Consider the following 22031-nt stretch of genomic DNA (forward strand, 5'->3'; position numbering starts at 1 on the left):
CCAGGAGGCACATGGCCCACCATGCCTGAGGCCCTGGGGATGCAGAGGTGCTTGAAACTCCCTGAAGCTCATCGATCCCCCCCTCTTGGGGGTGCTGACCTGGACCTAGAGGGGGCAGTGGGGGTGAACCTTGACATCTCTTCCTGACTGGAGAAAGAAGATGCTGAAGAAGATGGAATGTGCTGTGTCTATTATTTTGCCAAAAAGAAAATGAGAAGGGGGAAGGGTGAGGATGAGCTCCCTACCCCGCTCTGCCCTGCTAGGCTCTTCTTATCTCGTCTGGGTGACCTTCAAGACTGGCAGATGGCTGGATCTCAAGTGCCAGCCTCCCTGGGGTTCAAGATCAGAGGCTGGAAGGAAACCCCATCCTTTCCAAAGCCTGGACCCTACTCATCTGCTGCCTCCCAGGGAGGGGTCCACCCCTCCTCTCCCCTTGAGAATGCAAAAGACATTTCTAGTGAAATGCCCCTTCCCCTCCCCCAGGTAAAGGCTACCTCACTCAAACGTTCATGTTTGTGATTGGAAAAATCACATCTGATACCAAAGATTTCCCCCAAGGACTAGTGCTGGTTGCTACTGTTCCCTGGACCAGTTGAGCACAGACCGGCTTTGGGCCCTGCCTACTAGGGGCTGCCCCTTCCCCTACCAGAGAGAATGAGAGAAGGAGAGAGAGGGAGAGGGTGAGAGAGAGAGAGAGAGAGAGAGAAGGAGAGGGAGAGAGAGGATAGTGAGGTCGATGAGTGCCTTCTTCTTGAACCAAAGATGTGTATGGAGTGTTCTCTTGTCCTTATCGACTCGCTATTCTCCCAGCTTTTTAAGCAACTGGATCTGAGTGATGCTTCTAGAACCTTTGGGTGTTGGGGCAGAATCTTAAACATAAAGAGTCCCTATTCCCACTCAGCAATGAACCCCTCTCCCCAATACATGAAGATATGGACACACAGAAGATTTACACACACACACACACACACACACACACACACACACAAGACCCACACATCTACACTGGATCCTGTTCCTTTTTTTTGCTGTCCCTAGGAGTTGGATTCTGGGAGGCCCCACCTCCACCTCAAACCCAAGCTCCTGGTCTTCCTCCATCCTCACCCCCAAGCTCCTGACATGGATCTGGAGCTGTCCTGCTCACTGAATATATGGGAGCCCAGCAGGCCCAGGACCATGAAAACATTTTTCTTTTAAAACTAGAAGGGCAAAATTGAACTTTCAGGTTGTAGAAAATGTTTTGTATAACATATTCATATATTTGTGTATATATGAACTTAATGAGGGAAGAGACACTCCCCTTTAAGGCAATGAAGAGTTTTGGGGTCAGGAGGGTCCACTGTGGCCCTGGTCCCATGACCTTCTTAGGAAATCCATGCTGGGGTCTCTGGCCACCTGGCAGTGGCCAGTGTGGGATGGGGATTTGCCAGGCGCCCTCTGCTGGGCCAGTCTTTCACTGGTCTGGCCTTGAAGGCTGAACGGTTAAGTGGGAGGAGCCTCCTGTTCTGTCCCCTGCTGGAAAAGCATCACCTCCAGATCCTTTTGGTTGTGAAACATTCTAGGTATGAACTGTGGTCGTACCAGATGAAGCTCCACTGTCAGAGAAGCAGCCTAGGACTCCTGGATCCTGTTCAGACACTGTATCACACACATTCACACACACATACACACACACACACACACCAGCTCCCTTACCCTCCCCTCCCCCAAACTTGGTCCGTCTCCCTAAGGGGGCTGTCATTCCAATCTGCCCCCTACCCAATCCCTGCCTCCCCCTTACCCAGTCGGTTGTCACATACCAAAGAGCATTCTCCATACGGGGAACAATACCTCCAGCACAATTCCTTTGAGCCTTTGACAATTTTCTCTGAAATACCTCAAAATATTTAATGTATAGTTTATGTGATTAAAAAAAATCCTTAGCTAGTTTTTGGAATACGTGACTTGAAGCTTTATACCGTTAAATTATAATTTTGCAGATGATGGCATGTCATGTCTTTGACGAGTCCCATGGGAGAGACATATTGAATGTCAGGGCGCTGGAAGCTGAAAGCTGGTGGTCACAAGCAGAGTTAGAGGGAGATGATCATGAGAGAGACTTGAGAGGGAGGACTGGTGGCGTTTACAGATTTCTTATTTAAACAAGTCCTTTAGGAAGGAGAGAAGGAGAGAGAGACAGAGGTATACCTTTCTGTTCTCTGGCTTGCTCAGTTTTCTCGTTTGTTGGAGTCATGTCTTATAAGAGTATTTATTATTCTATGTGTTCTGTGTTCAAATGTAATTTAAGAAAAAAAAAGGAAGAAAAATGAAAAAAAAAGACACAATGGAATTTGATTTGATGCATGACTAATGTACTCTTTCCTGACACTAATGTAACAAGTGGCTGGGGTGGGGGGTGGGGGTGGGGCCCAGTGGGTGGTGGCCCTAGGATTCCATGTTGCATCATTGTGTCTCATGCCCAAGGTGGTGATGTTCCATGGTTCTTTGTGTTGCTGTTTCCTTCCTGCTTTCTAAGGAACTGTGTCCAGCTGGTGGCAGGTGGGCTGGGCCCCAGGTAGACAGGAAGAAGGAGGCCAGAGGCAAGACCTGGGCACCTGGGTTTGTTCCATCCATCAGCCCCCAGATGCTGCCTGCCTTCCACGGTGGGGCAGAGACCAGTAGCCTCCCCATTCCTTGTTCTTGGGTCTACTGGAGTGTCATCACCATCTGCACCCCTCACTCTGTCATCTGGTTGGTTTCTCATCAGCATGAATCCCCAAGTGTCTTGATCAGAGGAGGCAGACAATCAGATAATTCAAGACTTATTGCCCAGGGTAGAGGCTGGGTGTGCCCCAACTTCCTAAAGCCCTATCACCCTCGCCTAGACACCCTCAGCCTCCTGGGTCCAGGGCTGGGTGTGTGTTCACCTTTCTGTTTGGCCCGGGAGGTTGTGGGGTGTACACCTGTAGAGACTCTCCCTCCCAGCTCACTATGGGATCCTAGAGGATAAAGTCCCTCCCCACCAAATCAGGAAAGTGGACTTTGGGACAATGTCTCTCTGCCCATGACTCTACTTTTGCCATGAGGCCCAGTTTTCAAGCCACCTCCAAACAGTCCCTGGATGTGGAAAAGGAAGAGGACAAGTTGGCTTGGGGTTCCTTATGATTTCTTCCCAAGAGGCCAAGGGCTGCAGGGGTGAGCCTGTGGAGGAGAGATTGGAGGGCTCACATTCTAGGACAGCCCCTGAGGAAATGGGGGTTGTGGTAGCCAAAGGAGGTGCTTTATACCCCATGAGACAGAAGGCCTTAGTCTGCCTGGGGCTGGGGGTTCAAGAGACCTGAAATGAAGACAGGGTGAAGGGTGCACCTAGGCCCCTGCACCAGCTGGAACTTGGGCCATTTCATATTCTTTGCCAACAAATCTGAACCAAACCAATGCCATCAGCCTCCTGGGACATGGTTGTGGACCTATCAGATGCTCTTCCCCATTAAGGCTGTTTTTGGTGGGATTATCTCAGCCTGCTTGGCGGGTGGGGTGTGTGCCTGGGAGGCCAGGTGGCCCTGGGTGTTTTCAAGAGACTGGAAATTAGGGTCATCCAAAGTCCTCTGTCCCCCAGTGCTTGAGGGGAAGAAGAATGCCCTCTCTGCTCTCACCCTCAGGGGAAAGGCTTTCAAAAAACAAGTCATTGTTAACCATTGCTGTGCTGGGTTTGTTTTCTTTTTCTTCAATAAATTTTTTCTGGTCACTCACCTGGGCATGTGTGTTGGCCAACTGGGGACGGGTGTAGGAGGAGGAGGAATGGGGCCCATCACAAGACTGGTGAGGAAGGGAAGAAGGACTCTGCCTCCATCCCACTTGCCTCTCTCAGCTCTGAACCCTACCCTCTTCCTTGGCCACTGGCCTGCCCTGAGCCTCTACCCACACACTGTTTTACCTTTCACAAGGAACAGTTAAGAATCAGATAAAAAAGCTTGGTGTCTTTGAGTCAACCAAGACCCAAGATGCAGACCTTCTCAGGACCTACTTCTAAGAAGTCTCTGTCCACAGCTTTCTGGATTCTAAAGTGAAAGGAAGTTTTGAAGGGAAGAGACCAGTGTAGCCTGGTGGAAGAAGCTAGATGACACCAGAATTGGAGTTTATAAACTGTTTAGAAAGGGGCCTGATGGCAGGCAGTGGAAGGAGCCAGGACTGTTAAACAGAATCTGCTTATACCTTTCTCTCTTTTGAGAACAATGAAGCTTACCCACATTACCCCAGGGTGAAGAAAAAACCTTTCCCTGCAAATACCCCATTGAGCCACTAGAGGTCAGCATTCTAACTTTAAAAACCTGGAAAGACTATTCCATGTGGCATCATAAAAAGAAGTGTAGGAAGAGTGAGCCTAAAGAAGCCCCGGGTCAGATGGACCCTGGTTTATTAGACAAAGATGTGGTGTCCTTGTCATTGGAGGAAGGCCTCCTGTTGGCTGCTTGAGATTTATAGGGCAATGACTGCTCCTCTGGGGGCAGGGATAGCTCCTCCACCAAATCAGGTGACAACTGCTCCTTGATAGGCACCGGCAGCCACTCCATGGGTGATGGCTGCCTCTCGGTGGGAAAGGGCTCCACTTCCATGGGCTGCTCTTCCACAGACGATTCTTCTGTATTTGATAGACTCTTTACCACTGACATGTGAGTCTTGCTGGGAAGTGACACTATCCCCTCCTTGGAGGTTTGTGGCTTTTGTGAGACATATGGCTGGTTTTTCTTGAATGAAATCCTCCCAGATGATAGCATTTCCTTTGAGGATTTTTGTTGGCTGTCCAAAGCTGGCTGGCCTAAAGGCAAATGTTGTGGCTGGCTCTCAGGAGGGCCCAGCAGATTCTCAAAAAGAGATGGATTCTGCTTGGGGACAGAGAGGCTCTCCTGTGCCACCTGAAAATTCTGGAGAGACCCAGGTGGTCTGTTTATGCTACTAGGCAACCTTTTGGTAAAAGAAGATTGGTTTTCTGAAGAAAGAGGGGATTGCCTGTCCACAGAGAAGGATGAGCTCACTGTGGAAGATTGATGCATGTCCTCAGAGGACAACTTCCCCTGGTGATGGTGCTTCATCTTCCCTAAGAATGATAACCTCCTGAAATGCCAGGATGCGTTCTTTGAGTTCAAAGGCAGCTCTTCAACAGATGGCACTGGGGAATCAGGTATCACCTCACTGCTGACCTCTGGTGGCTTCCGAAGAATTGTGCCCTGAGTGATGAGGTCTGCATAGCCCTCACGGTGGGAGAAGGCATAGCTGGAACGACGGCTTCTTGTCTGTCGCTGTAAACGAGGTATGGGCTCCACAGTGGTAATCTCCTCAGTTGAGGCCTCCTCCTTCTCCTCCTCCTGAAAAGTAAAGCAGGAGGGGGAGAGTATGGTCACCAAGGTCCCACACTTTGGTGACTGGTTTTATATTACCTGCCCTCCAGTGGGGGCCAATGCAGAGCCCAAGGCTACCATTGATTGGCCAACTTATTTCCTACCCAAGGTGAGCTAGAGTCCTCTCTGGATCAGCTAATCAGTCTTGCTCTGGGATTTAACTTTAGACCCACCAATTAAGTCCTGCCCTCCTACCTCTGGACCAGCCAATCAAAGTCTTTCCCTGAGACCTAACTCTGTACCAGCCATTAGGTGCCTTGGGTGCCTTCTGGTCACAAACCCAGGAAAGGTGAATCTGGGATAGCCATGTGTCCAGCCTGTGTCGTAGAAGGTGGCAGGAACTGGTGACAGGTGTGTGGCATGTTCTGGTCCTCCACTCAAGTCTGGGACCTATCCCAGTTGCAACTTGTTTTTCCATGTTTGGTTTATATGAGCTGGTAAATTCCCCCTTATTTATTGTAGTAAAATATACATAACATAAAATTGACCATCCAAACCATTTTTCACTTCTCAGTGCTCCTAGCTCAGTGGTTAGGGTGCCAGCCACGTATACCAAGGCTGGCTGGTTCAAACCCGGCCTGGGCCTGCCAAACAATGACAACTACAACAACAAAAAATAGTTGGGCATTGTGGCAGGTGCCTATAGTCCTAGCTACTTGGGAGGCTGAGGCAAGAGAATCACTTAAGCCCAAGAATATGAGGTAGCTGTGAGCTGTGACATCACGGTGCTCTACCAAGGGCAATATAGCGAGAATGTGTCTCAAAATAAATAAATAAATAAATAAAGCATTTTCAGTACACACTACAGCTTGGTGGCATTAAGCACATTCACACTGTTGTGCAACCATCACCACCCTCCATCTCTAGAACTTTCTCATCCTCCAAAACTGCAGCACTGGCTCAGCGCACATAGCTCAGTGTTTAGGGCACCAGCCACATACATTGGGGCTGGTGGGTTCGAACCTGGCCTGGGCCTGCTAAACAACAATGACAATTACAACAACAACATCAACAAAATAGCCGGGTGTTGTATCAGGCACTTGTAGTCCCAGCTACTAGGGAGGCTGAGGCAAGAAAATCTCTTAAGCCCAAGACTTTGAGCTGTGATGCCACAGCACTCTACCGAGGGTGACATGATAAGACTGTCTCGAAAAGAAAACAAAAACCTGAAACTCTGTCCCCATGAAGTACTAATTGTCCACTCCCTCCCCAGCACCTCAATTCTATTTTCCTTTGCTATGATTTTGACTGCTCTAGGGACTTCCTAAAAGTGGAATCATAAAATATCTGTCATTTTGTGTCTGTCTTCTCTTACTTCACATGATGTCATTGAGGTCCATCCATGTTGCGGCCTAGAGCTCCCTTCCTTTTCATGGCTGAGTGATATTCCAGTGTTTGGATGGACCACATTTATCCATTTATCTCTCAATGAACTCTTTGGTTATTTCTAAGTCCCTCCCTTTGACGAAACCATTTCAAGGTTGTTTCTATCACCTCAACCCTAAGCCTTAGATCATTCCTGGTAGAAATCTGATGATGTCAGCCTTCTGAGTAATCCCTGCTACTTTCCTTGAGGCATCTGGTCCCACCCCAAGGGCACTGGGTGTGCCTGGGTCTTGATGCCCACCTTCCTCCCCAGCCCAGTGCCTCCAAGGGCCAGCAGAGGCAGAGGCACCGTAGAGTCTCTACTTCCAGCACTGGCTTCCCCATTATGGGGTCCTGGGAATGTGCAGGGTGGGGGGACCCCAGCCAAACCTCACCTTAAGGCAGGGCTTCTTGAGAGCTTGGTAAATGATTCGGAAGGCCAAGATGGGCAGGGTGTTCAGGGACACATTCAACAGGATGACAAGCAGGGTGGAAGGGCAGGACAGCACATTTCTGTCGACATCTGGGGATGGAGCAGGGTCACAGCAGAAACTCGCCTTCCCTTCAGGCCCCCAGCAGATACCCCAAGACCATAGGACACCTTTGTGCTGGCTTCAAAAAAGGAACCTCTTCAACCCGATAACTAAAAAAATGCCGTGAAGGCTATGTTAACCAGTTTGATGAAAATATTTCAAATTATATATAAAATCAGCACATTGTACCCCACAATTGCATTAATGTACACAGCCATGACTTAATAAAAAGAAAGAAAGGGGGGAGGGGGGAGGGAACCCTTGCCCCTGGGGGATGTTTTGTGTGACCACTGAATTTTGTGATCAACATGCAACCTGCACAGCTGCCTGTCCTCAGTGCAGGGAAACCCATGTCAGGGGACCTCCTCATCCCCACCCTGACACTGGTGGCTCACACAGAAATGGGAAAGTCTTCGGGGAGATCCTGTAGAGCCAGGTGCTCTGGGTATTGCAAGTTATGAGGCCGTAGAAGATGAGGCTGAGGAGGATGGACAACACGCACAGCACAGTCCAGTACCTGATGATTAGGATGACCTGGGCCGAGAGGGAGGGGCTTAGCTATGGCACTGGGGAGCCTGGGGCCAGGAGTGAGGCCAGGACACCAAGCCCCTGGGATCTAGGAAGGGTACCCACTGAGGCCTCCAAAGCCAGGAGCCCTGGGGAGGAGACCTCAATTGGCGAGGACCCTGCCCACCTCTACGGTGACGGACAGCAGCCCTGACAGGGCCACGACCACCGAGAAGGACTGGTGGTCACTGAAGCTGGCAGGTCCTGCAGTGTCCTGGCTGAGCCACAGGGTCATGAAGAAGTTGACTAGGGAGGTGACTGTGCCGTGGGCGATGGCTTGGAAGAAGACCCAGTAATTGAAGAGCTTGTCCTTCTGCCCTGCCATGTATAGCTCAGGCATCTCCAGGCTCCGCTGGTCACTCACATCCTGGGGTGGGTGTGGAGGGATGGATGGCAGGATCTTGGCATAGGATGGAGGCAGGGTCCCTACAGAGGTCTGGACTCTGAGAGTCCTCAGAATTCATGTCAATTAAAATAAAAACAAACTGGGAGTTCAGAAGACCAGTGGGCACCATTCAACTGTATTATGCATGGGAATGGCTGAAAGGGTGGCAGGTGTGCTATTTGAACTTCCACCACCATTTACAATTCTAGATAACAGGAAATGACATAAAAAGCTGGTTCCTTGGTCATAGGTCTCCTTACTGGCCACATGTGGCTGGTGGCTTCTGTACTGGACTGTGTATGTGTGGAATATGTCCATCTTTTGGAACATTCTACAAGACCCCAACCCCCTTCACACTCCAGATCACTTAGCTGGGGCTTCTCGGGGCTGGGAGGGGGAGCAAACTTAGCAGGACCATTTCTTCTTTTCCTGGGAAGGGGAGTAGAGACTGTTACTGTTTCAGTCTGTTACCCAGGCAGGAGTGTAGTGGTGTCATCACAGCTCACTCCAGCCTCCAATTCCTGGGCTTAACTATTTCTCCCACCTCAGCCTCCTGAGTAGCCAAGAATATAGGCTCAAGTCACCATGCCCAACTAATATTTTTATTTTTTCTAGAGATGGGATCTCACTATGTTGCCCAGGCTGGTCTCAAAGTCCTGGCCTCATATGATCCTCCTACCTTGGCCTCCCAAAGCGCTGAGGTTACAAACTTGAGTCACCACATCTGGCCCAGGACTGCTTATCTGATGCTGTCTCTCCACTGCACAGTTGGATAGACAGAGGCACTGGGGCTTGGGGGCTGAAGGAGGGGCATCCCACAGAAAGGAACTTGGCAAGAGGCCTCCTTCTACTGACCCCAAGATCAGACTGAGCTCTAGTGGAAGCAGGTACATGGTAGTGGGTGGGGAGAGGTGTGAACTGTCCTCCCCCCAAGCCCTGCCCTTGGCTCTGGGGGAGGAGAGGCTGGCTGGGGCACAAATAGGAGGGCCAACCTGGAAGAAGGAGGCTAGGCCTCCACCTGCTCACCTGCTCGAAGAGCCCGATGTAGAGAACTGGCAAGGTGCTATACAGGAGGTTGAACAGGGCCAGGAACCAGCCTTCATACAGGGGCTGAGTCGGGGAGAAGGAAGGGAACAGAGTCAGCCTGCAGATGCCCAGAGAGCCCCCACTATACTGGCCGGGCACCTGAGGAAGATCCCAGGTGAGTTAGACAGTCACCTTACAATCACGGCTGGGACTAAGACTGGGCTTGGCTTAAGTGATGCTTGACAAAGGCTGGAAGATAAAAGGCAGAGAGAAAAAAGCATGGTCTAATTCTTTTCAAATGGCACCTCTGAGTTTTTGTTTTAATTGGGTGACTTCATTCAAGAAAGAGCTACAAAAGGAAAAACAGCTATAAAGAATGTGTTTCTTCTATTCCTTTTTTTTTTTTTAAAGACAGTGTTTTGTAGCTGGACACCTGTAGCTCAAGTGGCTAAGGCGCCAGCCACATACACCTAAGGTGGCAGGTTCGAATCCAGCCCGGGCCCGCCAAAACAACAATGATGGCTGCCACCAAAAAATAGCTGGGCATTGTGGTGGGCGCCTGTGGTCCTAGCTACTTGGGAGGCTAAGGCAGGAGACTCGCTTGAGCCGAGGAGTTGGAGGTTGCTGTGAGCTGTGATGCCATGGCCACTCTACCCAGGGGAAAGCTTGAAGCTCTGTCTCAAAAAAAACAAAAAAACAAAAACAGTGTTTTGCTTTGACTCCCAGGGTGGAGTACAGTGGCACTGGGCACTAAGGTGGTTCACTGCAGCCTGGACCTCCTGGGTTCAAGCGATCCTTCTGCCTCAGCCTACCAAGTAGCCCAAGTAGCTGGGACTACAGGTGTGAGCCACCACATCCAGCTAATTTTTCTGTTTTATATGGAAAAGGAGTCTCACTCTTGCTCAGGCTGGTGTTAAACCTCTGGTTATGACAGTTGGCCCTATTTCATTATTTAGAATAGAGTTGGAAGAAACCCAAGGCTGACTAGTTCAACTCCTCTCACAGTGCACAGATCCAGCCCAGTTTTTTTTTTTTTTTTTGAGACAGAGCCTCAGGCTGTCTCCCTGGGTAGAGTGGCCGTGACATCACAGCTCACAGCAACCTCCAACTCCTGGGCTCAAGCAAGTCTCCTGCCTCCGTCTCCCAAGTTGCTGGGACCACGGGCACCCGCCACAACGCCTGGCTATTTTTTTTCGGTTGCAGCCATCATTGTTGTTTGGCGGGCCCGGGCTGGATTCTAACCCACCACCTTAGGTGTATGTGGCTGGCGCCTTAGCCACTTGAGCCACAGGTGCCAAGCCCCAGCCCAGTTTTTAAAGAAAATTACCTCTGGACTTGGTGCCCATCAGTCAGTGAGTAGGGCACCAGCCATATACACCAAGGCTGGTGGGTTCGAGCCCAGCCCTGGCCTGCTTAACAGCAATGACAACTGCAACCAAAAAATAGCTGGGTGTTGTGGCAGGTGCCTGCAGTCCCAGTTACTTGGGAGGCTGAGACAAGGAGAATCGTTTAAGCCCCAAAGTTTGAGGTTGCTGTGAGCTGTGATGCCACTGCACTCCACTGAGGGCAACATAGTGAAACTATGTCTCAAAGAAAAAAAAAAAAGAAAATTACTTCTGGTCAGGTGCATTGGCTCATGCCTGTAATTCTAGCACTCTAGGAGGCCGAGGTAGGAGGATCACTTGAGATCAGGAGTTTGAGGTTGCTGTGAGCTAGGCTAAAGCCATGGTGCTCTAGCCTGGGGCAACAGAGTGAGACTCTGTCTCAAAATAAAAGAAAAGAAAAAGAAGTAATAAAAATATGTACTTCAATGCCAAAACCAGTATACGTTTATTCTAGGATTGAGCAAAAAAGTAAAGATATTGTAGATAACAAAGGTCATGTCCCCTACTCTTGGAGAAAACAGCTACAAATGAGTAAGAATATGGTGAAGGCTAAACTCAGCCCTGTGCTATGGGATTAGAATCAGAGGTATTGGTGTGAACACATGGTTTTAATAAACACACAGATAGATATATAACAGATATACACCTATACATGTTAGATGGATGATAGATAATAGATTATATAGACAGGCCGGGTGTGCTGGTACAGCACTGTAATCCCAGCACTTCAGGAAGCTGAGGTGGAAGGATCGATTGAGTCCACGAGTCTGAGGCTGCAGTGTGCTATGTGATGTCACTGAGCTCCAGCTTGGGTGACAAAACAAGAACCTGTCTCTAAAAAAAAAAGATAGATATGCATATAGACCATATAGACATATAGATGATAGACTGGATACATAGGAATATAGTCATCATATAATGAGATTTTTTTTTTTCTGAGACAGAGTCTCACTATGTTGCCCTCAGTAGAGTGCCATGGTGTCACTGCTCACAGCAACCTCAAGCTCTTGGGCTTAAGCAATTCTCTTCCTTCAGCCTCCAAAGTAGTTAGGACTACAGGCGCCCGCCACAACGCCCAGCTGTTTTGTTGTTGTTGTAATTGTCGTTGTTTGGCAGGCCCGGGCCAGGTTCATACCCACCAGCCTGGTGTATGTGGCTGGTACCCTAGCTGTTGAGCTACAGGCGCTGAGCCATATAATGACATTTCAATCAACAACAAATTATATATATGACAGTGGCCCCATAAGATTAGAATACTGTATTTTATTTATTATTTAATTATTTAATTTTTGCAGTTTCTGGCCAGGGCTGGATTTGAACCCACCACCTCCGGCATATGGGGCCGGGGCCCTACTCCTTTGAGCCACAGGCGCCACCTAGAATACTGTATTTTTACTGCACATTTTCTTTTTTCTTTTAATTAACTGAACATTTTCTATGTTTATTTTACTTATTTATTTTTTCTAACCACCTGCCAAGGAAACATTTTCTATGTTTAGATACACAAATATTTACCATTGTGCTATAATTGCTGTGTTCAGCTAGGTAATGTGCTGTACATGTTTGTAGCCTAGGCTGTACCATGGAGCCTCCATGTGTAGTAGGCTACACCATCCAGGCTTGTGTAAGTCCGCTCTTTGATGTTTGCATAACAATGAAATTGCCTAAATTGCAGAAAGTTTCCCAGTGCATTCGTTAGAATGTATCCCTATTGCAAAATGATACATGACTGTAGAAACAGAAATATATGTGTGTCTACACATGTGTTAATATGTGTATATTTCCTAGATGAGGTAACAGCATCCCTATAGCAATGAACACACCAGACATGCAGATCTTGGAGTCTAATTACACCATTCCAGTGAAGAGAACCAGGGCTCCTTAAAGCAAATGGCTGATGCCAGGGCTGGGATAAGGGAAGTGGAAAATGAGCCTGGGACATCTTGTGGCACAAGAATGTAAGGCTGTGCTCAGAGAATAGCAGGTAAATGTCAAGAAGACAAAGCTGAGATAACTTGAAATATAGAAAATACAATATCCACAAGCCCATATGAATAAATAATAATGATATGAATAAATAATTAAATAAATGAATGGAGGGGAGAAGGAACAGTTCTTCCTGCAGAAAAATTCCAATTGGCTTGGCATCTGTAGCACAGTGGTTACAGCGCCAGCCACATACACCCAGGCTGGTGGGTTTGAACCCTGCCTGGGCCAGCTAAACAACAATTACAACTGCAACAAAAAAGCTGGGCATTGTGGTGTGTGCCTGTAGTCCTAACTACTTAGGAGGCTTAAGTCCAAGAGTTTGAGGTTGGGGCAGTGCCTGTGACTCAGTGGGTAGGGCGCCAGCCCCATATACCAAGGGTGGCGGGTTCTAACCTGGCCCCAGCCAAAATTGCAACAACAACAACAACAAAAATAGCTGAGGGCGGCACCTGTGGCTCAAAGGAGTAGGGCACTGTCCCCATATGCCAGAGGTGGTGGGTTCAAACTCAGCCCCAGCAAAAACTGCAAAAAAAAAAAAGAAAGAAAAGTTGGGCGTTGTGGCAGGCACCTGGAGTTCCAGCTACTTGGGAGGCTGAGACAAGAGAATCGCTTAAGCCCAGGAGTTGGAGGTTGCTGTGGGCTGTGATGCCACAGCAGCCTACTGAGGGTGATAAAGTGAGACTCTGTCTCTAAAATAAAAAATAAAAATAAAGAGTTTAGCCAGGTGCAGTGGCTCACGCCTGTAATCCCAGCACTGTGGAATGCTGAGGCGGGAGGATTGCTTGAGCTCAGGAGTTCGAGGTTTGTCTGAGTGAGAGTGAGACCCCGACTCATAGGAAATAATGGAAAAACCCAGCCAGGCGCCACGGTGAGTGCCTGTAATCCCAGCAGCTTTAGAAGCTGAGGCAGCGGGATGCCCACAACCCAAATCTGAGGTTGCAGTGAGCTACGATGCCATTGCACTCTTCTCAGGGCATAAGGTAGAACTCTATCTCGACAAAATAAATAAATAAATAATTAAATAAATAAATAAAATAAAGAGTTTGAGGTTGCTGTGAGCTGTGATACCATGGCACTCTACCAAAGGAGACATAGTGAGACTCTGTCACAAAAAAAGAAAAGAAAAAGAATTCCAATTAGTAAGTATAGAAAAATTGAAAGCTTTCTGCCTTAATTTTGAGAACAAGATGAGGATGCCCCCTTTCACTGTTGCTATTCAAACACTATACTGGAAGCACTAGCCACTGCAATAAGGCAAGAACAAGAAATAAAGGGCATCCAAACTGGAAAAGAAAAAGTGAAACAACCTCTATTTTCAGATAACGTGATCCTGTATGTAGGAAATCCCAAAAGACCCACAGGAAAGATAGTAGAGCCAAAAATGAATTCAGCCAAGTCACAAGGTACAAGATCAACACATGAAAAAATCAGCTGTGTTTCTTTTTGTTTTAGACAGAAACTTACTCTGTCACCCTGGGTAGAATGCCACGGCATCATTATAACTCACCACAACCTCAAATGCTTGGGCTCAAGCCATCCTCTTACCTCAGTCCACCAAGTAGCTGGGACTACAGGCACCCACCACAATGCCCAGCTAATTTTTCTATTTTTAATAGAGACCAGGTCTTGCTCTTGCTCAGGCTGATCTCAAACTCCTGTGCTCAGGCAATTCACCCACTTTGCCCTCCCAGAGTGATAGGATTACAGGCGTGAGTCACCATGCCCAGTCTCGACTGTGTTTCTATACACTGGCAATGAACAATACAAAAGAAATTCAGAAAACTATTCCATTTACAATAGCATTTAAAAGAGTAAAATACCTAGAAATTAAAAAGTAAAACAGAAAATAATAGGTATTTCTTATGGGTACTTCTGTGAAACTTTCACTCAAGCATGGGTATTAGTGATAGGGAGCTCATCCCCTCTCAAAGACACCTAATTCAAGACAGTTTCCTTATACTGCAGAGAAAATCACTGCCCTATAACTCTGCTAAGGGACCAGAGAGCACATCTAGGTTTTATCATGATAACATGGAGAGTCCTGAAGTCAGGGACCTAGAAGCAACCAGTTCCCACAATTTTATCTTCTCTGGGGTTCAAGTTCTTGTTCTCTCTTTCTCTCTCTCTTTCTTTTTCTTTTTTTTATTTTTGGTTATAGTTGTCATTGTTGTTTGGCAGGCCTGGGCTGGATACGAATCTACCAGCTCTGGTATATGTGGCTGGCGCCTTAGCCGCTTGAGTTATAGGCGCCAAGCCAGTTCTTGTTCTCCTTACTGTCCCCCTGAGGAGGTATGTTTGAAGCACTCAAACTTACTTCAAAGCTCTCATTGGCCAAATATCCCTGAAAATGCTGCACCAAGAGCTAGGCAGGAACCATTACCTCCTTTTATCTGGGCTTTATACTTCCATGAATGTGGCCTCCTCAAAGGCTGTAGTGCTGTGTCACATGGAGCAAGCCCTACCTAGTGAGGACCCCCAACTTCTGAGTATGCATGATACTCCTGGCAGCTACAGGAGGAACACTGCATCCCCAGAGAACCGCTCTCCCCAGTGGGGCAGCTGTGGCTGGGCAAGCTCACCTGGGCACTGAAGCCACTGTAGAAAGAGAACCAGATCTGAACCATCATGCTGGCCAGCGTCTTGTAGAAGAAGTAGCGCAGGAATTTGCAGACCCGCATGTAAGACCAACGTCCATGCACCAGCAACAGCCGCTGCAGGAAGCAGAACTGGGCCAGCACATAGTCACTGTTGTTCGCCGCCTGCATGCCCTCCTGACCTGCCAGTCCCACGCCGATGTCTGCAGCTTTTAGACACAAATGGCCACTCAGCTCCTGACCACCCCGGGGAGCTGCCCCAGCCTCCCCCAAACCTGCTACCCACCACCCACACCACCTGCCACCCACTCTTGATCATATTGACATCGTTGGCACCATCCCCGATGGCCAGGGTCACCACTTGCTGATATTTCTTGACCAGCGCCACAATCAAGGCCTTTTGCTTGGGCGTCACCCGACAGCAGATGACAGCCTGGCATCTTGAGGCCAGGTCCACGAAGGCACGCTCACGACACACCTCGGGGCTCTCTTGGGTTTCTGATTTGTTGAACTTGGATTGAGTCAACTGGGTTCCGAAGGTCCTCCACAGCATGGATATCTGCCTGGCCTGTTGGACATCCCTTATGCCTTCACCAGATTTTTGTTGAGACTCATCTGCATTCTTGTTCTGGATCAGGGCACGGGGCTCTTTGCGCAAAGACAGCAGCACCTGGTCCTAGCCAGCAGGGAACGGGCTGTGTCACTCTCACAGCTCATCTCCATCACCACCCGCCTCAGGCTGGCCTCCTGTCTCTTCCCCAGGTCAGGCTTGACCATGTCTGTCACCCACTCTAGCCCCTCTGAGTCCAGTCTCTCCACATTGTCATTCAAGGCCCTTCAGCCTTGGTATTCCCAACAGTCCTCCTCCCAACCCAGGGCCCTTTGGGCCACACTCCACCTCTAGTCACTCAATTCTCCCAGCCCCTCCTCTACCCTGAGCTGAAACTAACCAAGAAGTCCCCATTGATGACCATCGCCAAATTCATTTGTGGCAGGGACTTCAGAAAGCTGTTCTTGGTCAACAGGTTATTGTTGCACTCTGAGTAGTCCTCCAGGATCCGGCTGGGGGTGCCCACAAGGGTCAGCAAGGCTAGAGGGCACGGCCTTCTTTCTACCCTCCCCCAAGGTGCCTCAGGTTTCCCTTACGTCAAGTGACCTCTGAGTAGAGGCAGAGAGGCCCTCAGAGGCCAGCCAAGTGATGGCAGAGGGTGTTCTGCTAATCCCCAGGTGCCTCCACATCCTTGTCCCTCCCACTCACTGGCCCCTACCCCCCATCTCTTACAGTATCTCCTTCTCTTCCAGAATGAGCATGTTCTCTGTCAGGAGCTTGCAGGCAAAGCTGATGTTCACTGCCGTCTCTGCAAACAAACTAGGCTCACTTCCTATATGGCCCTACCAATCCCAGCAGCATGCCCCACCCTTTGGCTATGGTGATTGGTTCAGAGAAGGGTATGTAAACTGGGCTGTCCAATAAGAGCCAGCCCTCAGATTTTGGCTGTAGTTTTAAGCAAGAGATGCTACCTCTCCACTGGTTGGGGCTGGGCCGCTGAGGAATGTCAGAGAGGCCAGGATCATTGGGTATATCATGCCTAGGGCTTATGGAAATAACTTAATTTTCTTTTAAAATCAGAAGGCAAAAATTTAAGTCAGCCTGGACATTTGCCCTTACATATTCAGAAAAATGGCATTGTTAATACAGGGTCATAAAGTTCATATGAAATTTAAATAGTTGTGACTATTTCAATGGGGACTCCCATTCCATGGCAGAATAGAGTTAGGGCTCCAAAGGCACAGGACCTTAAGTTCCTATCCCCACTTTGCCCTTAAGTGACTAGACCATGTTAGGCAGGTGCCCCACGCTTTCTGAGCCCTGTTGAGCCCATTTGTCACACCAGGGTAATAAGGGGCTCACTTTGCAGGGTTGCTATAAGGGTGAAACTCTCACCAGGTACTCTGCATGGCCCCTGGCCCCTGGGAGGTACCCTGAGCATTGCAATGTTTTTAATCACTCCTGTTTCTCCTTTTCCCCAGGACAGCATGGAGGGCAATGAATGCTTAACCCAAACAAATGAGACTAGTTAACAGCTGGACTTTGGACAAGTTATATGATCTGAACTGGGGGAGTACGGCTTGACTGGTGACCCAGCGGCTGCCCAGAGCCACCCTGGGACCCACCTTGCTTGTCCCCTGTGAGCACCCATATTTTGATGTTCCCCTTCTTGAGACACTTGATGGTATCAGGGACGCCATCCTGTAGTTTGTCCTCGATGGCTGTGGCTCCCAGCAGCTGGTGGGGGGGTGAGTGGCAGTGGGGGAGGGCCGGGGAGAGACTGAGCAGGAACTTGGATCCCTGGCAGGGCTGGGGGTTCCCAGGTCCCAACCGCCATTCCCCCCACTCCCCAGCATGTTTGCCCACCTGGAGGTCCTGTTCCAGCTCCTCATATAGCTCTTGCAGGGCCTCTGCCCGGTTCTGCAGCAAGATGCTGGCATCCTTGTGCCGGCGCTGCCACTCCTCATAAATGTCCTTGTCCACCTCCTTATAGGCCAGGCACAGCGTCCGGAGGGTCTCTTTTGCAAAGGCCTGAGGACCAGCCAGGCAGAACCTGTTGCTACCTGTCCCTTCTACCCTTCCATGCTCAACTTCCCCCCCACCCCGCTCACCAACAGGCTGTCTGTCCCACCTCCCCACAGCAGCCAGAGGGGGCTCAGAAAACCAACATGGGACCCCAACTCCACACATGCTTCATCTCAGCCCCTGGACATGCTCAGCTCATTTTTGCTTCCAGACTTTTGCATAAGCCTTTCTCCCGCCAGAAACAGGCTCACTATGATTTGCATGGCAAACTCTATTTCCCCATTATCCTCTATGCAGCCCACCCAATTGGACCCCTCCCCAGGCAGAGCTCCCCCAGCCCCAGGTCCCTCCCTCTGACCCTTGCTTAGTAGAATCTCTGCACTTCACTCTTTACCTGTGTCAGCCAGGGTCGAGTGCAATGGCACAATCATAGCTCACTATAGCTTTGGATTCCTGGGCTTAAGTATTCCTTTTACCTCAGCCTCCCAAGTAATTCATACTACAGGTGTGAGCCACCATGCCCATATACTTTTTAAAATTTTTGTGGAGATGACATTTCACTATGTTCCTCAGGCCATCTCAAGCAAGCCTCCTACGTTGGCCTCCCAGAGTGCTGGGAATAGAGGTGTGAGCCACTCTACCTCATTTTTCAAGGGCTGGGCTAGGGTTGAGGCCCCTGGGGTGGAGAAGGGACTAGGAAGGATCCGTTGGGGCCCACTCCAAGGGTAGCCTGAGAGCTTGGTGGTCTCCAAGGAAAGTACTTATGAGGTTCCTTTCTTCCCTCTCCCACCCCAAAGTTTCTGCCCCAAGGAGGTCTTACTTTTGTTCTTGATGGGGGTGGGCCCAAGAGGTTGAGCTTGGATGCCACAGAGGGTAACCTAAGCATTGGGAGCTCCTGACAGGCCTTTACTCTTCTTGTGACTCAGTTTACCCATCTAATCCTTGGGGTGGTTGATCCAAGCCACCTTGCTGAGCTTCTGGGCTGGATCATTATTCTGACTGTACTTCCCTGGTTCTGGGTCAAAGACTGGATGCCTGGCTACCCCCATACCATGGCAGGGCAGGGCATTCTTTGCCTACCCTGTCCATGGGCCTCTGTTCCCTGTGGCCCTGTAGAGTCAGGGCTGGGCCAGAGAAAGAGAGCTGGGGTGGGACAAGACCTAGGTTAGGGGGACAGGGCAAGAGAGGCCCCTTGAAGGTGGGTACCTTGTGGGTGAGGCTTGAGAACCAAAAGGTTCTGAATGACAAAGCTCTGTACAGGCATTCCAAACAGGGAAGAGCATGTGCAAAGGCCCCAATGTATCACTTGAGCATGGGGGAAATTGCAAGCAGACATTGGACTGGGAAGTCCGCTGGGGGACAAGGAGAGGCAAGTTAGGGAGGCCAGCAGGAGACAGAGAGAGACAGCCTTGAAGATTGATCTAAAGAGTTTGAGCTTCGTCCACAGAGAGAAAAGGTTTAGAATAGAGAAGACTAAATGGATCCTGAAACCCAGTCTAGGGCCAAAGCCCAACCACAGTGTGTCCTTGGGTAAATTAGAAAAAGACACCCTCTCTGGGCAGGTACACTTTGGAGTTTAGCCCTCTTGTATGTTTGTGCTGGGGGGGTGGAGAAGGTGCAATGTACAATGTACAACCTACCCAACTGTACATGGCTTCCCCAAGTACCTGTAGCCATTTCTCTGTACACTCTCCTCCCTCCACAGCCCTGCCCCTATCCCTATCCATATATGCTCCTCACTGCCAAGGGACTCACAGCCAAGGCCTCTTCTGTGGCAAGCTCGGATAGATCTCTCTTGTGCAAGCGATCCAAGATGACAGTGTCAGCACCCTTGGTGTAGAGGTAGATGGTGCCCTCAGGTTTTCGGACTATAGGAGGAAAAGTACAGCTGTCCAACATACTCCCCTCTGTCCACCCTTACCTTGGGACTTAGGGTAAGGGCAGCCAGGGCTCACCCAGCACTGACATCCGCTTGCGCGTGCTGTTGAAGTCCATCATGGCCAGAACCTGATAGACCTGCTCCTCCCCCAGCTCCATCAGCGTGATGGTGTCCTGGGTACGTGACACGAACACGTAGCCAAAGTTCCGGGCCGCCGTAACCAGTGCCTCCTCATCTGGGGAAGCCGCCTGGTACAACAGCTGGTCTGGTGGGGGAATGGGACCATTGGGGTACAGGAGGCGTACATTTGCAGAGATCTGGCCACATGTAGGCCCTTTGGGGTCTCATAATGGGGCCCACCTCCACTCCACAGTGCAGGGAAGGAAACTGGCAGGTGCTTACAAATGTTTATGGGACAGTGGTCTCTAGGGCCTGCACAATCTCTAAGCAAAATAGAGGGAGGTGGGCATTTAAGTCCCAGTCTAGATGACCTCCCCACTCAACAGCAGATTCCTCAGGCTCCTGGAAATCCCTGGAAATCCTTTAGCTCTGATGATGACACATGCTTCCTCCAATCCCAATACTAAGCAATCCCTTGTTTCGGCTCCTGGCCTGGACACCCTCAAGGTGGGGCCTGGGACAAGGGCCTGAGTGTCCTCTAAGCCCAGTGAAAAAGCTCTAAACCCAGGGACCTCTGAGAAGAAGAAGAGGTGGGGGTAGCCACAGCGCTCACTGTCTTTCTCCTGCACCATCACAGTGTGGCAGATGGCAAGCACGCGCCAGAACTCTTGCACCACCTTGTCTTTTCTGGCTTGTACAATGTACAGCAGTTTCTTGTTGTGGAAAAGAAACTTCTCATCGGCATATTTATTCCAAAGGTAGGGGTTCTCCTGGGGGTGGTGGGGGCACAGGCAGCTATGAGTGGATCACTCACCATTCCTCCTGTCTTCTGGCACTGCAGGGAGGGCAGAGCTTACCTTAAGGGTCCTTTCCTCTGCGTCTGGACCTGGGGAAAAACCCTCTTTCAGGTCCCAGCTTTCCAAGACCAACTTGGGGATGGGGGTCCCACATTCTCTGCCCTTGGACACCCAGCCCCCACTTAAAGAGACTGAGGGTCCCCTGAGTACCAGCTCCCAGCTCAGGCATCAGGACGTTCCCAGACCCCTGGGTGACCCTGGTGAAGAAGGGGACCCTGACGGTGGGGCAGGGTTGGGGGCAGAGTGGGGCCCTACCATAGATGCAGCCACTTATGCAGCACTTCTTGAAGGTCATGACATTCTGTGTGAGCGTGCCTGTCTTGTCGGAGAAGATGTACTGCACCTGGCCCAAATGGTCGTTGAGGCTGGTGCTGCGGGCCTTGGCAGGGATATCCTGTGGCTCATAGTACATCTGCTTGTCCCAGTTGATGAAGATGCTGTTTCCCAGGTAGATAAATTCAGCTCTGCAAATGCACTTGGGGTCATACCCCAGCTCTGCCTGCTGATCATAGGCCTCCTCTTGCCCCATCTGAGGAACAGGCATGCCTGCAGGAGAGGCTGCCAGGGACTCACAGGACGAACATGGCCATCGGTATCATGACGCTGAGCAGGATGAGGAAGCCCCAGAAGATGAAGAAGGACTCGAGGGCTATGCTTCCCCTTTGTGGTGTCGCCATGTAGTAGTGCCTATCTCTGAATTCTTTGAAGGAGAAACCGAAGCTCACAGCCAAGGCCATGGCGATGACCACCAGGAACAGGAAGATCTGCCAGGTGATGGGAGGGGCGAGGGTGTGGAGAGCCTGGGGGCACTGAGATGCCACAGAGACACCCAGTACGACATGCTCAGAGATGGGAAGGGCCCCCAACTCTGTATCAGGGGAGATGAGGAGAAAGCAGACAACCCAAGGGCAGGGGAATTATAGAGTTTTTGCCAAAGTTTCATAGCTGACTTTTTTTTCCTTTGAAGTCAGATCTCACTCTGTCACCTAGGCTATGTTGCAGCAACATAATCATAGCCCACTGTAGCTCCAACTCGGGCTCAAGCAATCCTCTTGCCTCAGCCTTCAAGTAGCTGGGACTACAGGCATGCAATACCATGCCAGGTTAATTTTTTAATTCTTTGTAGAGATGGAGTCTTGCTTTTGCTTTTTCCTAGGCTGGTCTTAAACTCTTGGCTTCAAGCAATCCTCCCAACTCAGCCTCCCAAAGTACTAGGATTACAGGTGTGAGCCACGGTACCCAGCTTGTGGTTGATTCTTTTTTATTATAGTAACTTTTTAAAAGATAGAGTTGATTGGCCAAAAGTTAATAGTTAATGATTTTTTTTTTTTTTTTGAGACAGAGCCTCAAGCTGTCCCCCTGGGTAGAGTGCCGTGGCATT

At 49.7% G+C, this 22031-nt stretch overlaps 1 protein-coding gene across 1 annotated transcript in view; it reads right to left on the bottom strand.

Annotated features, from left to right (window-relative positions):
- Positions 1-4376: 4376 nt before the first annotated feature.
- The window catches only part of ATP8B3 (ATPase phospholipid transporting 8B3), a 27347-nt gene continuing 9692 nt past the window's right edge, over positions 4377-22031 (bottom strand). The window contains exons 12-29 of the mRNA XM_012804420.2: positions 21224-21414; positions 20906-21114; positions 20651-20679; positions 20395-20563; positions 19750-19938; positions 19550-19662; positions 17669-17800; positions 17395-17509; positions 16502-16577; positions 16170-16281; positions 15529-15895; positions 15205-15428; positions 9252-9335; positions 7968-8207; positions 7669-7807; positions 7136-7263; positions 5166-5342; positions 4377-4559 (exon numbers count right to left, since the gene is read on the bottom strand). Coding sequence (XP_012659874.1) covers positions 4377-4559; positions 5166-5342; positions 7136-7263; positions 7669-7807; positions 7968-8207; positions 9252-9335; positions 15205-15428; positions 15529-15895; positions 16170-16281; positions 16502-16577; positions 17395-17509; positions 17669-17800; positions 19550-19662; positions 19750-19938; positions 20395-20563; positions 20651-20679; positions 20906-21114; positions 21224-21414 — 2877 coding nt within the window. The remainder of the gene's footprint in view (positions 4560-5165; positions 5343-7135; positions 7264-7668; positions 7808-7967; positions 8208-9251; positions 9336-15204; positions 15429-15528; positions 15896-16169; positions 16282-16501; positions 16578-17394; positions 17510-17668; positions 17801-19549; positions 19663-19749; positions 19939-20394; positions 20564-20650; positions 20680-20905; positions 21115-21223; positions 21415-22031) is intronic.

The sequence above is a fragment of the Otolemur garnettii genome, unplaced genomic scaffold, assembly GCF_000181295.1.
Source record: "Otolemur garnettii isolate 467f Iridium unplaced genomic scaffold, OtoGar3 scaffold00029, whole genome shotgun sequence".
NCBI lineage: Eukaryota > Metazoa > Chordata > Mammalia > Primates > Galagidae > Otolemur > Otolemur garnettii.